The sequence below is a fragment of the Lithobates pipiens genome, unplaced genomic scaffold, assembly GCF_037356315.1.
Source record: "Lithobates pipiens isolate NorthernLeopardFrog02 unplaced genomic scaffold, aLitPip1_a1.2 Scaffold_11, whole genome shotgun sequence".
Taxonomy (NCBI): Eukaryota; Metazoa; Chordata; class Amphibia; order Anura; family Ranidae; genus Lithobates; species Lithobates pipiens.
Window position 1 is genome coordinate 3,367,527 of NW_027507696.1, and position 17,458 is coordinate 3,384,984.

Consider the following 17,458-nt stretch of genomic DNA (forward strand, 5'->3'; position numbering starts at 1 on the left):
GTTCAACTTTTGAATGAACGGACTTGACCACACACGATGAACAGACAGTCCGCCGAAAACTTGCGCGATGACGTGTACGGCACGTACGACGGGACGAGAAATTCGACGTCCAATACACTGCAATGCAACCTTCGCCGTGTAAATCCTTTCTGAGCATGCGCCAAACTTAGTCCGTCGAACTAGCCCACGAGCGGATTGTCCGCTGAAACCAAGTTTGAACGGACTGTATTACGGAAATTCCGAAAGACAAAGTCCGTCAGACTGTCCGCTGAAAAAATCCGCTGAAGCCCACACACGAGCGGATTGTCCGCTTAAACACGGTTCAACGGACTAAGTTGGACAGACAGTCCGCCCGTGTGTACGCGGCCTTAGTCTTTCGGAATTTCCGTAATTTTGTCCGTCCAAACTTGGTTTCAGCGGACAATCCGCTCGTGAGTAGGCTAGTTCGACGGACTAAGTTTGGCGCATGCTCAGAAAGGATTTACACGGCCAAAGGTTGCATTGCAGTGTATTGGACGTCGAATTTCTCGTCCCGTCGTACGTGCCGTACACGTCATCGCGCAAGCTTTCAGCGGACTGTCTGTTCATCGTGTGTGGTCAAGTCCGTTCATTCAAAAGTTGAACGGACTGTCTTTCGGATTGTCTGACGAACTTAGTTGGCCAGACAATCCGCCCGTGTGTACGTGGCCTAAGAAAAACTTTTGACTTTAAATACACTTTCTGTTCAATATTTTTTATTAATTAATGAGTAAAATAAAAATAAGCATATTGCTGCATAATCAAAGGGATATTGTAGAGTTACATTCCACATTGCACATGAAAATGTTTATTAGAAGAGAAAAACAATATACCTTAATTTTTAGTTAGCGCGTTCTAATACACCTAAAATTGGTGCACATGAAGCTTTTTTATAGCTACACAGGTACGTTGCCTTGGTGTGTTGGGATGCCATTCAAAATTAGTTTCTCCTTGAGGCTTTTCAATAATTTTTCTCTACATTGTATAATAATCACAGTCCAGTTTCCGACTGTGATTCGGATACCTTTAGCCAACGTCTCCAGGATTACGCATTAACCTCCTAAAAATGAAGGTCCTCCCCCAGAGCTGGACTGGGACAGAAATTTGGCCCTGGACTTCATCCAGGCCGGCCCACTTACATTTTGAGTGTCCCATCACCAGCCCCCTTAGAACAGAGTGTCCCATCAGCACCCCCTTACATCAGAGTGTCCCATGAGCAGCCCCCTTACAACAGAGTGTCCCATCAGCACCCCCTTACATCAGAGTGTCCCATCAGCACCCCCTTACATCAGAGTGTCCCATCAGCACCCCCTTACATCAGAGTGTCCCATCAGCACCCCCTTACATCAGAGTGTCCCATCACCAGCCCCCTTACATCAGAGTGGCCCACTGAGCCATCGGCCCACCGGGAAACTCCCGGTAGTCCCAATGGCCAGTACATGTCTGTCCTCCCCAAATTCACATATATTTTTAGGAACTCTGCTCAGTGGCTCTCCAAAAAACTCTTTAAAGCGGGATTCCGCTGACCTATCGTTTTTTTTTTTTTTTTTTCCCTGTGTTATTAATTAGTTTGTCATGTAATTCTAGTACTCACTACTTGTAGTTTTATTCTCCCCGGCTTGCCGATTTCTTGCGCAAATATAAGTTATAAAATTTCCTCCCGGCTGTTTCCATTTTGCTTGTGGGCATTTGAAGCCCACAAGCATTTAGTTCCCGGGATGCGGTGAATGCTGAGCTGCCAGCATTCACCGATCGATCCTGCGCATGCTCATTGACACCAGCGAGCAGACCCGTAAGATTTCGGGTTGCCATCACAACGGGCGGCGTCGTCGGAAGTTCCCGCCCTGTTGTGATGGTAACCAAATAAATACTTGCCTGCCCACTTCTAAAATGGCTTTTTCGGACACACCCTCGTCACGTGACCGGCGTCTTGGTTCCGAAATCTCATGAGATTTCAGCATGACGCCGTTCCCCACTGATTCCTGGGAAGACTCTAACAAAGCTCCCAGGGGGGTTTGCGAGGCCGGGGAAAGGCGATAAACACTCCTACTCCCACGGGAGCAGAGCCCGGAAGTCAGGAAACGAATTACTGCTAAAAGGTAATTACAGCATTATTATTTTTTTAAAGGTCATTTGAGCATCTATGGTCCTAAGAGAATTAAATTATATCAACTTGAAAAATTGAGTACAACACTGCTTTAACTTCATTAAACAACTTTTCACATCCTTTATCTGGGGATCAAAACCACCCAGATACAAATATACTACCTTGACTAGGCCTGAGGATAGGGGGGGTTGGCTCTTCCTGACTGCTACAAGTAGTTCCTGGCTGCCCAGCTAGTGAATGCCCACTGGTGGCTTCAACTTGACCTAACCAATTCCGCTATAGTGCTGGAGGCAGCCGTAGTCAAATCTCTGCAGGCCTTACAGGGGTTGTTGTTTAGGGGCAAGAAAACCCCTCATTACCTCACTCCCTCCATGAGCACCACCATACAAGTGTGGAAAAGGAGTGAAGCCCTGCAGATGCCCCAGAAGAATTCTTTTTCTCCACACACACCATTGTGGTTGAACCCCAATCTCCCGCACTTCTACACCATCCCAGACCCACAGGCTTGGGCCAAACACCAAATTGTGAAGCTAGAACATATTATCACTAACAATGAGTTGTTGATGTATTTCAATACTCTGCAATCGAAATTTAATATACCCGCACAAGCACTTTTTAGATACCTCCAGATTCCTCATGCCTTCAGGTGCCAATTTCTGGGTCAACTGGTAATTCTGACATACTCAGAACTGGAATCTACCCTCTGAGTGAAAGACTTGGGGAAGCCCACGTCTCAACTCTTACAGCTACCTACTAGTGGCTGCTAATCCTGAGCTGTCCTCCCTCCACAGGAAGTGGGTGGGGGACATCCCGGAACTGGATGAGGATGACTGGAGGGAGATTTGGGATTTCCCCTTCTGCCCCTGTTCTCAGCCAGGCATAAGATGGTTCAATATAAAATTTTGCAAAGAGAATAGCATTGTGGAGCTTCACAGGCTCCACAAGATGTCTGTGGCACATTCCCCACTGTGTTGGAGATGTAAGCACCAACCTTGGGAATTTTTCCATATCTTTTGGAGCTGCAATACAACAATACTGGCAATAGGTCCTTCAAGTGATTAACAGTGTAACCAAGCTTCACATACCATGCGACCCAAGATATTGCTTGTTAGGATTGGTTGAGCAACTGTGAGTGACCATGGCCAGGAGAATACTTATCAACCTATTACTGTTTTACGCTCGCAAAGCCATCACAATGAATTGGAAGCATTCATCCCCTCCTTCTGTCCAATTCTAGAAGGGACTGATAAATGCCAGTCTGTCCCTGCATAGGGCCATTTATGCGAACAGGGGTTGTCCCAATAAATTTAATAAAGTTTGGGCATGTTGGCTCGAGGACGCCACTATGGCAAGTGGAGATTAAGCATACTCTAGTTAAAACATAGTCTCTGGCCACTCACTTAGTCCTGAGTTAAACATTTTAATTTGTATCCTGGTATCCCAGATTTGAGCATAGTTAATCCTGAACTGAACCCTCTATCCATATTGGGCTAGTGGCTTAGTCGATTGTTTTGTTTGTTTCTTGTGTTATATGTTGCTGTATGAGAATATGATGGATAGATAATAGATAGGTTTGGCAAGAATGATTCTTCATTAATCCATGCTGATTACTGTTAATGATACCGTTGTCATTACTAAACTCTTGTATATAGTCCATTATCACCCTGTCCAAGAGCTTGCATACAACTGATGTTAGGCTAACTAGTCTGTAATTCCCAGGGTTGTATCCTGGCCCTTTTTTAAATGTTGGTTCTACATTGGCTCTTCTCCAATCACCTGGTACCATTCCAGTCAGTAGACTGTTCGTAAACATTAGGAACAATGGTCTGGCAATTACTTGATTAAGTTCCTTAAGGACCCTCGGATGCAAGCCATCTGGTTCTGGTGTCTTATTAATGTTAAGTTTTTCAAGTCTATTTCAAATTCTGTCCTCTGTTAGCCATGAGGGTGCTTTCTGCAACACGTCATGAGGATAAACATTGCCGTTGTGGTTACTGAAGCACCCCTAAATTCCCTTAGTGAAGACTGAGGAGAAAAATAAATTCAATACCTGTGCAATCTCTCCATCCTTAGTAACCAGATTCCCTCCATCATTCTTTAAGGGACCAATATGATCTGACCTCCCTTTCTTACTATTTATGTACTTTTCTTTACTCTCCTCTGATATGTGCCTCTCATGTTCTATCTTAGCTGCCCTGATTGCACCCTTACATTTCTTGTTGCATTCTTTCTAAAGTTGGAATGCTGACGATGATCCCTCAGCCTTGTATTTTTTGAAGGCCTTCTCTTTTGCTTTTATTTGCTTTTATTAGCTCTTTTAAATGTATTTCCCATTGGGATGCACTGGCTAATACCCTTATTTAATATGCTTTTAAAGCATACCCATTTTTACTCCATGGTCTTTGTTCCTAAGAGTTTATCTCATTTAGTATCTTCTAACAAGGATTGTAGTTTAGGGAAGTTGGCTCTTTTGAAATTCAATGTCTTTGTATTCTCCTTATGTTTGCTATTTGTATGATTTATACTGAAACTAATTGACCTGTGATCGCTGTTTCCTTAAATTGCCCCATATTTTTATTATTGTGCCTGGCGGTTGTCTATAGTATGCCTGTAATGTGGCGCAGTTTTCCTGTGTTTATAACAGTACCGCAGCAAAATTACATTTCTAAAGGAAAAAAGTAATTTAAAACTGATCGCGGCTGTAGTGAATTGTTGGGCACTAGGTTCAGGCCACTGACCTGCAGTGCAACAATAATAATTATACCTGTGCTCAGATCCCAATAGCTTGTACATGTATAGAATCCATCAGGTGCTAAAGGGTTGTGACCACATGGTAACACTAGAAATTTTAAATGAACCCTCTGGACACTGATATATACCCTTTCTAGCAAACTTTGCAATAAAAAAACATGGGTTTTTATTGCACACATATTGCAATACATGTTTAAGCTAGCCAACTGTATCAAAGTAATCCCTCAATGGCCAGTCTGTCAGGGACAGACTGGCCAAAGCATAGGTGAAGTTCTGAGGCAGAGATGGATACACATGCGCAGATGCGCTCCTACAGGTACCCGTCTTGCTGGGCATAAGCGAACGCATATGAGCATGTGCAAACATATTAGCATGCACATGCGAACACATATGCGCGTGTGTGTTAGCCATTGATGCTGGTGCCAAATGGCCTATATAAAAGCAGCAGCTGCACTAGTGCTTTGCTGTCTGATCTGCAGCTTTACCTGTATACCCGTTACCATGATCTCTGCTTGATTCCAGTGGAACCGGCTTATCTTGACCACGCTTGCTCTTCACCTATCCTGACCTTGGCTTCCCTTTAAGACTTTGTTATATCTTTCATCTGCCTGATATCCTGTTGCCAACCTCTGCCTGCACATTGACCATTCTCTGCCTGCCGTTTATGCTTGTATCTGTTCATCCATTCCTGACCTGGCTTGTCTTACCCTGCATTCAGTTTATCCGTCTATCCTGCTCTGCATGTTGCAGATGGAGGACAAAGGTCCTCCATCTGCTGTGTGTCCACATCTACTGTTCCTGCTGTCATCAGCTGCTTCCGCCATCCAGCCCTGGTGATGCACCTACCACACACCTCTGCAACCAATGGAAGGTCTTGCAGGCACTCTTACCTCACCGCGCTCTCACGCCCACTGTCGCAACTCCAGTGGGCCTTGAGCCGAGGCTGTACGAGAGGTCTCCCTCTACACATCAGGCTCTGCCACTAGGTACGTGACACAGTCTCTAAACTGCTCTGCAAGATGCAAATGCTACAGTGAAAGTGTAAATGGGACCTTAAATTGAACACAAAATGAATAGCATTGCAATGCAGCAATGTATGTTATATGTGTGGTAACAAACACAATACCTCAAAGCAAAAGTATGAATGGGCCCTTAAACTAAAGATTCAAGCAAACAAAATAAAGCTAAATGGGGCAAATGTGATTTTGGCAATCCATGAGCTTAGTCCCTCACAAAAGCTGTTTAGACTAATGCAATTATCCTATTATTGATACTTGCTGCTAGCCATATGACTATCTTTCTTTTATCTGTGGCAATTACTCTATAATATTGTTTATTGCCCAGTATCCTACTATTGTCCTGCACCCTTTGTGGATTTGATTTGTTTTCATTCCCCTGGGGACCTTTGGAGGCATTTAGGGATGTGCATGGGCACTGAGTGAGTGTTCGTTTCTGATTGCATTTTATGACTATGCTCCCTACTACATTTCCTGCTGAAGCAGAGTCTATCTGAGAAATGTGTTGAGAAATAACCTTCATCATCACTAATGGACTGTATAACTTTGTGCACCCTGTAATTTAATAGGGTCTCCAAATTATGGCGAGACCATGCTATGCTCATGACATACATTTGGTGAATGTTGTCGGTTGGACACTGCAACACAATTTATCACATTGATTCTTTTAGTAAGAATTGTTTACTGACTTTAAAATAAAGTATTGCATTTTTATTGATCCTTATATGTATTAGGTTCCACTGAAAGTCCTGTATATCTTTACAGTTATTTCCTGTGTTCACTTGGTGTGGTGGTCCCACTCTTGAACAGGTTGTGCCTGAATCTTATTAACTAGCAAATGGAAACTTTTCCTAATTAAGCCTTTACAATTATAGTAATATAATGATATACAGTATGCTCAGTTATGACGGACTATCTTTAACTGTTTGTATATGTGTAAACTTAACAAACTTCTCTTGTAACTGGATCCTAACACTAGCTATTTTTGACAATTTCAGCCATTTTACTACCCACAAGATGTTGGCTTATCATTTGGGGGAGCGAGGTCTTCAAGGTTCTTACGACTTGAGGTTCATTATCACAATCCATTGGAGCTGAAAGGTGAACCCCAATAGTTTCATATTTGTATGTTGTCTGTTGTTGTAAGTTGGGTGGAATGTGTGCAGCACGCGTTGGTGACCTGGGACTAGTTCTTGCAATTGCCAAAAGAGCTTCTGTATTAGAGAGTACCTGTGGTCCAACAGGAGCTCTTGGGGTGGGTGTTTATCCTTATATTACAGTATATTGTATTAATAAAATATCACTATAATTCCATTGCTAGAGTGGAGGTGACACATGATCTATATTTCTCCATAGAAAGCTTTTTTTTTTATGTGATATATAGCATCAGAATGTCTGCTCCTGTATATAGCGTTCAGTGCTGAAGCGTTTTGTCAGTATGTCAATGTGATGTTAAATGCCACTGGCATCTTTGAAGAGTAATAGTAAAGTGTGGAGAAGGCATTACTTGTGTGGACATCCATTTGTTCTTTAATATTAAGGCCTAAGGCCAGGGACATCGTGAGTGGCCTATGGCTGGGAGTTGGGAACAATTTGGCGAATGCAAATTTCATCTACTAGCACTGAATCAGTAGCAGTTTGGTGCCAGCACACAACCAAACACAAGCTCCCTTACTAGCAGAACACTGTGTATGCTGACTGCCCACCTCACTGTACCCTGTAGAACATTGCATTGCCTGACTGCTTACCTTACAGTACCTCGCAGAGCATTATGTGTCCTGGCTGCCCACCCTATAGTAATCTGCAAAGCATTGTATGTCCTGACTGCTCACCTTACAGTACCCTGCAGAGCATCGTGCAGCCAGGCACTGGGCTACAATGTTATGAGACAAAGACGCTGCTTTGCATGCATCTTTTCTTCTCCACTTTGCTGAGTTCTTAATGCTGCTGCACAGTTTTCCTCCAGCTAGCAGGAGAAAAGCCAAGTTACGACAAGCTCATAGACTTCAATGTAGAACACCTGGAGTCTTGTGAGGTTTAGTTCAAGGCGGCAGGCAAGTAATGAAATAAACAATAAATGTAGCGCTATAAAAGTGTGCTGAACATAGGTGACAAGTATTGAAAAGAAAATCAATAAAGCACTAATAAAAAATAAATGCAAAAAGTCATTAAAGTCCACTCAGGACGTGAAATATAGTGTTTCACACGACGTAAGAACAGTATAGTGATCTTGAGGACGTCTCAAAGCAGTGAGTTCTAGATAAAGAGGAATCGGATGGGTACTCTTACCAAAACCATAAGATCATACGGGCATCAAGAAATGGACGGATCCCCACGGGTCTAACAGCTGTTAGAATTACTGTAGGTCTTCCGATCGGAGGAGGAATAGTCTGTATCCTCCACAGGGTTCCAACGTCTCCAAAGTTCCAGTAGGATGTACAGAAGGGATTCAACTCCAACCACAAGCCAGAATAATAAGCAAGGCCAAGCTCATGTAGAGGATCACCTTTTTTTCACTCATTTCAGATGGTACATTCCACTGTTCAGCCTGATATTCCTGATGATGCTGTGTTACCTCCGCATAATAGTTTTGCAGCCGGGTCTTCGCCCCAGAGTTTTGAGAGTCCTTATCGAATCTTTAGCAGCCTCCAAACAGCAACACAGCTCATCAGACGGTGTAAATCACCTACTCCTCCTCACCAGTAATGAAATGACTGTCCTTCTGAACTATGGATCCCAACATCCTGTGTGGTGCAGAATAAGCCTGAAGGGTTTTATATTATTTTGCCTGAAAAAGCCTGGGCTCTTGGCAATGTGGGAGTCCGATTATCCAGACCTGTTGGAACAAGCGAGGGAGACAAAGCCATGAGAGGAAAGCCTGGGAGAGTAGACTGAAGATCACTAGGACTGGAATTATTGGCCCCTTTCGAGGCTGCTGCCAAGAGATCAGAGCATTGTCATCCAAGTCACAACTACACAGCAACTGGAGGAAAAATGGGTCCCTTTCCATTGTGAGATTCCATTGCCATGCCAAGGAGTTGCTGAGGGGGTCACCAGCCCACCTTGTACCTTTTATTAATAGACAAGCCACTGAGAGCAGGACACTCATAGTATTCATCAACTCGCATCCAGCTGTAGCAATCTGGTATTTTGCCACTTAAGCCCATTCTGCATGATTGCCATCTCAGGACTGCTGTCATACTGCAAACTTATTGCACATTCTTGACTCACTTCGGTTTTGCCTTGCCTTAGATAGAACTACACCTCTTCTCCTCCTACTGCTTGCTCAATAGGAGGTCTATCTCAAGTGCACCATCGGTCATTTAAAGGACCCCAAAGTTAGCCGGCAGAAGACTCCCCTTAGAGCCTCTCCTTTCATTAAAGTGTTACTAAACCCAGGACCCTGCATTCGCTGTATCTGGTCTCCCACAGTACACAGAACATGGAAATGCAATTATTTCAGTAAATATAAACTGCTAAATAACTTTTCTCATCAGCATTATATAGCTGTCAGGTCACCTGAGGTGACAGATGCACCCCGTAAGGGTCAGGAGTGCATTGCTAAGGTAGTGGACCCTACAGCTGACTACTTGCTCATAGGGGAAGGGAATAGTAAAGAGGAATTTTAAAAGGAATTTTTAAAAACTGACTCATGAAAAAGTCCATTAAGTCCATATAAAAGCAACTTGAAGGCAGCCCAGTGGAACATAAGAAGGGTCTTCTGGAACAGCTGAGAATAAAACACAGGCGTCAGTCTAAGTGCAGTATGACAGAAGATTTAATTTCACAAATAAAAATGGGTACTCACAAGAGTAAAATTGTAACAGGCATTTAGGCACAATTTGCCAAACATTGGGGATGTCGGTGCATCCATTGGGGCTGCTTCCTGGGGGCTCAAAGTGGGCTGAGTCTGGAACACACATAGAGGGAGCTGAGGGATGCCTTCACTTCCGGGTGGAGGAGATTCAATAGGCGACGTGTTTGCGGAGCATGCACTCCTTCTTCAGGCCTGTCGGGGGCCATATTGGATGAGGGCTTATAAGCACAGGAGTCATTGCTACTGGGTCCTAGAGTCCCGCAGCTACAAGCATATATACACATATTTTGATGCTTCCTTAATGTGGATCTATATGGAGAGAGCTGGGCAGATGGGGATGTGAGATTGCCTAACTAATTAAGCATATAGGATAAAAAAACAGAATAGAAGCATTAAAAACATTAAGAGTACTCTTATGAGATCTGCATTATAATACAGCACTTAACAGGGATACATACACTTGTTTCAGCTGATAAGACTGCAGTAATGACCAAGTTTAGACTGTATGTGAGGTCACATGGTCACGTGGTGTGTAGGAGGAAGATCTGAGTGATTAGCAGAGTTCAGTGGTGTGCCGTAGGAAGTCCTGATAACAGATAGATAAGCACATAGAGAGTGTGCCGTAAATCAGGGGAGATCTGGGCATGCTCAGTGACTTAATTCTACAGAACAATAAGGATTACAACAATACTAAGCAAGTAAGGAGATATCTACAAGCAGTGTTCATTAGGGGTTTTTATGCTGATTTACATGGGAGAAAGTTGTGGGGGAGGGTTTACAACCACTTTAACCTGGTGTGTCAGAAGGGCTGAGGCCTTTGGTAGATAGTGTCAGAAAACAAAGGACTCATCTTAACTAGTGGCTCCTTCAACGGTAGCGATACAATTGTATATCCTGGCTACTCACCTTACAATACCCTCTAGACTGCATTATGTCCTGGCTGCTCACCTTACGGTAGCTTGCTGAGCACCGTATATGTCCTGGCTGCCTTCCTTACCCTAACCTGCAAAACACTGCATGTCCTGACTGCTCACCTTACACTACCCTGCAGAGCATTGTATTTCCTTAATGGCTACCTCATAGTACCTGCAGAGCATCTTGTCCCCCCTGCTGGTATTCCCACAAAGCTCTGCAGATCATTTCATCTTTGAGCTGTCAATCTTCTTTAGCTGATGACATTGAAGCAGATTGAAAAATTGTTCAGGAGGAGGAAAATCGGTTCCTTTTTTTAACAAAATATAAATACATTTTTCTCCAACCCCAACATAAGCTGTCTCTACATAAGATAGCGGTGGTATAATGGGTTTATAAATAGCAGCACAGCAATACCTAGCAACCCTCTGCATATACCCCATCAGAAAATGACAGTGCTTTATGTAATCTAGCAGATAGGAAATTAACTCTTGCATTGCTCCAAATATCGGGGAGCAGGAATTATTTCACCCAGAAACACAAGAAAATGCAGTTAACCATTGGGGTATATATATATACACACACATACACACAATCTCAGGATGAGCACAGATATTTAAATGTTTTTCTTTTTTTAGATTTTGTTCCATCTTAAATACATATTCGTCATTTGTATGCAATATATCAATGTGATTGTATTTTGGTATACATTTATTTAACACAGGACTCCAGACAAACAATTTTATCTAAATCATATGTGAACTGTTTCAGCTATTGAAGGATCTGTAATTCTTTTTTTCATTTAAACACCCCTTATACATAGTCAAAAGGGTTAAACCACTATATCCTTTACCACCCTTACCCCCCACCTCCATCTTTCAGTAAAAAGTGGGTAAGCGTCCTCATACTCTGGGCCGTTTTTTAAGGCAGGACAAAAGGGGCAGCTGCCCTGGGCCCTGTCATTGTTGTGGGGCCCAAAGCAGCTGCCTCATACTTGACAACTCTCCTGGTTTAAATTCCCTCGACCCATGAGGTTTTAGTCCTGTGCTGTGTCCCGATATCTCAGGGTGAAGTGCTGCTACTAATGCTGCCCAGCTCTGCCCTATTGTTGTGTACAGATGACTCACCTGCAGACCCGGTGTTTACATGTAAATTACCGGCATTCATATATAAATAGCAACAGCATTCATATGAAAATAGCGGTGGCCGGTGGCATTGATATGTATATCATGCCCCCCTGAGGTCATATCCACAGTAATCTCTAGCAACCAATCAACAAGCAGAAATCATGTGCTGTAACCTCTAGCAACCAATCAGTGAGCGGTAATGATACACCGTAACCTCTGGCACTCAATCGCAATAGCTGCCTGATCTGATTCAGTAAACTGATTTTGAGTCTAGCTGCTATTTATTTGTTATTATTATGTCTCAGAGCAGCAGGTGGAGAGCAAAACTGCATGGGGGGGGGGGGCGAAGAAAAGTTTTGCCCATGGTCCAATCAATATTAAAGACGGCCTTGCTCATATTAGCTTGTTCCTAAACTCTCCCCCTACTGTAAACTGCATAAATAGCTTAGGCCCCCAATTCCTAAAACATATTAGATTGATAGCACTGTGCAGTGTAGTGGCACCTGATTGGCTCACAGTACCTATCCTCCACACTACTTTCTGATGCTGGGTGTTCCTGAAATCTAACGGCACAATGATTGCTGTTCAATGACCCGGTTTTCCCCTTTTGTCATATATCAGCTTGGTGAATTTTTTATTTATTTTTTCACTGCCAACCTCCAGTCTCATTTAAAGAAACCCTAATGGGTGTTACTTCCTCTTTCATTCCCTGCAAAGGTAAAGCATAATGGACTACTATGCATCGCATCGCATCGCATAGTAGCCCATTATGTGTCACTTACCTGACACAGGAGCCAGCGAAGTCAACGCTGTCCCCTGTAGTCCGGCGCATCCATCTTCTCGGTGGGTCTCGCCGCTCCGCCGCTGTCATTCGGCGAAGCCGCGTGACATCACTCCCGCGCATGCGCACGGGAGCCGCCACGCGCGGCATATCGCCGTTGACGGGTGCTGCGCTCAGTGCGCCTGTGCGCCGCTGTCTACGGCGCATGCGCCGTAGACAGCGGTGCCTGTCTTTCGCCAAATATCTCCTAAACCATATAGGTTTAGGAGATATTTTTTGGACCTACAGGTAAGCCTTAATCTAGGCTTACCTGTAGGTCAAAGTGTGTTATAAGGGTTTACAACCACTTTAATTATTACCACCCCAAGGCGTAAGCTCATTAGTAGATCTCTGGTCCTGAGTATGCAATAGCAGCAGCAGCAAGCGATGTGGGTTTCTCTGGTCGTCTGGTGCCACACAGCTGATGATAGTGCCAAGCTCCTCCCTGCCCACTCAGTACAGAGAGACACACAAAGCATTGGCATTGGCATTCTTGAGTTATTTATAGATTTTGGTCGCTGGAAAGTTCAGCCCTAAGAAACAAAGTGATTTTTCATACCTGCCTTCCTCTTATCACTGAAAATACCTTTTCTTGAGTATTTCAGACATGCTATGACGATATCTATGAATCCCCTTCCAATTACACCAAAAGGAAATTATAGCAAGTAAAATCGTCCATGAACTAACACTATTCAGGAAACATTTATGTGTGCAGAAATCGTCATTGTAGTCCATCTGACAGTCATAAATATGTAAAAACTGTAAGGGGGGTTTTGGGACTTTTAGATGAAGCAATTGTATAGTGAAGACAAACTGTAAATTAATAATATTTAAATATTTAATTGAAGACATTCATCTAGAATCATAAAGAATATAATTTATTTCATATACATATATACTGCACATAAGGCCTGAACATAATGAGTAAGATAATATAGTCAAAACGATATAAGATCAAAGTCGAATAAATAAGTAAATAAAAAAGGAGAAAATTATTTTGAAAAATTATAAATGCTATGGCGCAAAAAATGCCACAGCGACATAACCCAAAACTGGCATATGCACCCACAGGGTATATACAGATCTATTGGCTAATCTAAGGACAATATCATAAAATGTTGATAAAAGCTGGGTAGGGATCAATCCATATGGAATACAACTGTGTCATCAAGTATAGCTCGACGCGTTTCGTGGATTTTCCCACTCGTCAGGAGCAAGTGCACCAGAGATTCCTATAAAGGTATATACGATATATATATATATATATATAAGATATATCAATATTAAAAAAATAGAATTATACAAGATATTATGTGTCAATAGATGGCTCACCAAACACACTCACCAACCCTAACCGCACACGCAGCGCATGGTGACCGACGCAGGGTAGGCCCCGGATATAGACCCCAACACGGGAGCTGAGGCGGCATAATATGGAGGTGCAACGTCAGACGAACAGAGGAAGTGTACATTGTGGACAGCCAATATGATATAGCCAGACGTGATGATAGATAATCAGTGGAACAGGGATATCTGAGAACAAAATATTATACTAATTATGTGTGTTAGTGCATAACAAAAGTGTATTATAAATTAATTATTTGTGTAGTGAACTCAATGTGACTACACAGGGAGTAATTACCATGATGTATAAAATAGAAATAAAACAAGGAAAAATTAATGATAAAGAAAGATTAATAAGTCATAAATATGACCCCTAATTAAAAAATAGCAGAATGAGGCAAATCACTACAATGTGTCTGAGCGCTTTGCATCATTTGAAAAAATATTAAAGCCGAACTCCAAGCAGATATAAATTTACACAATTTGATGTTGATCTGTATTTGCCTGCCCTGGGCACTGTGGTATCATGTGAGGTGGAGGGGGGGCACAAGGCTATTGGGGTGGTTTGTGTTGGAAGGGGGAATTTGGGGGGCTGCAGGGATAAGTATTGTCAGGGTGCAGAAACTCAACCATGCCCGTCACACACACATGCCTGCCAAATGGCATCAAATAGTAGCTCTTCCCTCTGCATACAACCCTCTCCCTCCACTGCCCTCATCTCACCCCCCTCCTTAAAAGCTCCACCATCTGTCATACGTCTTACCTTTGTTGCAATATTAAGCTGAAACACCTATCCGGCTGTAGTACCTCCCAGCATACTATACTATACTACAGTCACTTCTAAGGGAGATCATGCAGTAGGAGCCTCACCAACTGGTCACCGGGGAAAAAATGGAGACCACAGAGGGTGCAGCCTACCACGCACCCTCTCCTGCCCATGACTGCACTGAACCCTGGGTACCTGTTCTGTATCTCCCTTGTCCCTGTCCGGCACTCAGTGGGAACTGCGCAGGAGATCTGACCTGTGGGAGCTACTGGAAGATAGGCTATCACTTCTAAATGTAGAAGCTGGACTTCAGTGTTACCAAGTGATAGTGGTGAACAGGGAGCAGAAGACCTGAGCCAGAGGTGGTGGAACTGAGCCCCCCCCCCCCCCTAGTTCCTGCTGAAAAAAAGCCCAGAGTATTGTTCTAGGAGGGAAAATTTGTGGTAGGTGGAGGGACTTGGGGGAATTTGCGCTTGGAGGGGTAGGATTTGAAGTTGGGGGAGAAGATATATACTTGTACTAGAAGGGAATTTGTGCTAGGCAGGGTGATTTTTCTTTGTTTGGGGGGGGGGGGTGGTTGAACTGGGGAATCTGGGGTTGGGGTGGCAAAGATTTGTTGGGGGCATTTCAGCAGGGGGGCAGATTTGTATGTGGGGGGAGGGGGGATTTAGCGCTTAGGGGGTAAGCATGTAGATTAGTGCTCAGTGTTTTTGTTGGGAGATTTTAGCTAACACGCAATGCTCATACATCTGGGGGGGGGGGACACAGTTTGGCATATTTGCCCTCCTGGGCTCTAGATGACCTAGTCCCGGTACTGGTCATATGATCCTGTGATGTAGAGCTGCTACAGAGGGTGGAGCCAGAAACCAGGGAGTACACTGGCTGTCCTTTCTTAGGTTCAGGGCCAATAATGACATAACTATAGCAGTTCAGCTAGTGATGCAGCCAGGGGCAGAAGAGGAATGCTAGGACCATGGTTAGAACTAGTTGTGCTTCCTTCTCAGTGTAAATGCGAAACATTATGTTTAACTGGAATATGTCTTTAATACCAACTATCACTAGTATATAAACATCTGAAATCCAATTTTGGTCTCATCTTCCCTCAGGTCTGCATGACTCCTCAGGCATCCGTCTGTATTATACGCCATCTTTACGAAAGTTTGATGCTGGCATAATGGAGCTAGGTTTGGTGTATACACCGGTGATGGCTATCCCTCCACGGCAAAAGTCATTCTACCTCACTGGATACTGTACAGATAAATGCACAGAGATGGTGAGTGCAGTTTCTGAATCCCATTCCTATTCTTTGTAGGTTTGTAATGGTATTAAAGAGGAAGTAAAGGCTATTTAAAAAAAAGAAAACGCAACCTGCAAGGCAAAGGCATAATGAGCTAGTATGCATAGCATACTAGCTCATTATGAATAATTTACCTGAGAACGAAGCCCCCGAAGCGGTCTTCCGTCTTCATGTTCGCCGCTGCCATGTATCCCGGAATGACTCCCGGGTCTCGCTGCTCCGGCGCTGTGATTCGCCGGAGCCGTGATGACGTCACTCCCGCGCTTGCGCACTGCCCAGTGCGCCTGCGCGCCGCTGTCTACGGCGCATGCGCCGTAGACAGTGGTGGCTGTCTTTTTGTAAATATCTCCTAAACCGTATAGGTTTAGGAGATATTTCTTGGACCTGCAGGTAAGTCTTAATCTAGGCTTACCTGTAGGTCAAGGTGGTTTATAAGGGTTTACAACCACTTTAAAAGAGCAAAACTCTGCCTTTACTTGAAATTAAAGCTGAACTTCAAGTGGAGATAAATAAAAAAAAAAATCACTAATCTTTATAAAGTCGTTTGTTTATTTTTGAATACTGCTAGTATAACCACACATACTCTATTTAATTATGCTAGCCCCTGTAATTCAGGACTAGAGGGGGGGCACACCCATTATCTATTCTGGCTGTACTGTATTACATTGTGCTTGCTGAAACAAGAGGTGAGAAGTAGGATGACCTCAATAGTGTGGTGATGCTTTCTCATTGCCTAAGCAGCCAGCAGGGGGCAGGTCAATGGCCAAACTGAACAGCAGTGCAGAAAACGGACTGTCAGTCCTGCCCAGAAGGGGTACCCGGATCTCAAAACTGCTTGAACAGAATTGCAAATGTTTAGTAGTCAGTTTACATAGACAGCATTATTGTTTACCAGAATGATCCTGTGTTTTTGTGTATTTATGCCACATGTATCCATGGTAACAGAAGCAGTTATTTCCTACGGATCATGACCACAGTTTCTCTCTGTATCATTGCCATAGGTTGCTGGCTTTGTGTAACATTGCCACAGTTCCTGACTTACCATCCTGCATGTCCAGGGGTCAAGTCCTGGGGAAAAAAGTGTGGGAACTCCCACCCAAGATCCCCTCCCCCATCAAAAAATAAATAAAAATGATACGCTCATATGCACGAACGCTTCAAACGTGGTATTTTTCATCCAATTTTCGTATTGTGTGTATGAACCTTAACTGTTAGTACATAATAAAAACAATCCTCAATAAACATAAATATGGTAATTCTCTGAATAATCAGCATTCATTCAATTGTGCTTCCATACAAATGTGAACATCATGTTCTGATCTTTATTGGGGAATGTTATTTTGTATATAGAGTGTTTATGTGGTGAGTTTACACTTTTCATTGAACAAAGTTTGGATAACACAGGGTTAAACGGAAAGGTCATAAATGAACTGCACATTATCTGGACAGAATGCTTGGGGAGATAGTGATGTGTTCCTGCTTA

At 43.3% G+C, this 17,458-nt stretch overlaps 1 protein-coding gene across 1 annotated transcript in view; it reads left to right on the top strand.

Moving 5' to 3' along the window:
- Positions 1-17,458, top strand: part of DBH (dopamine beta-hydroxylase) — a 107,843-nt gene that overhangs the window by 21,087 nt on the left and 69,298 nt on the right. The window contains exons 5-6 of the mRNA XM_077468191.1: positions 6,891-6,993; positions 15,785-15,951. Coding sequence (XP_077324317.1) covers positions 6,891-6,993; positions 15,785-15,951 — 270 coding nt within the window. The remainder of the gene's footprint in view (positions 1-6,890; positions 6,994-15,784; positions 15,952-17,458) is intronic.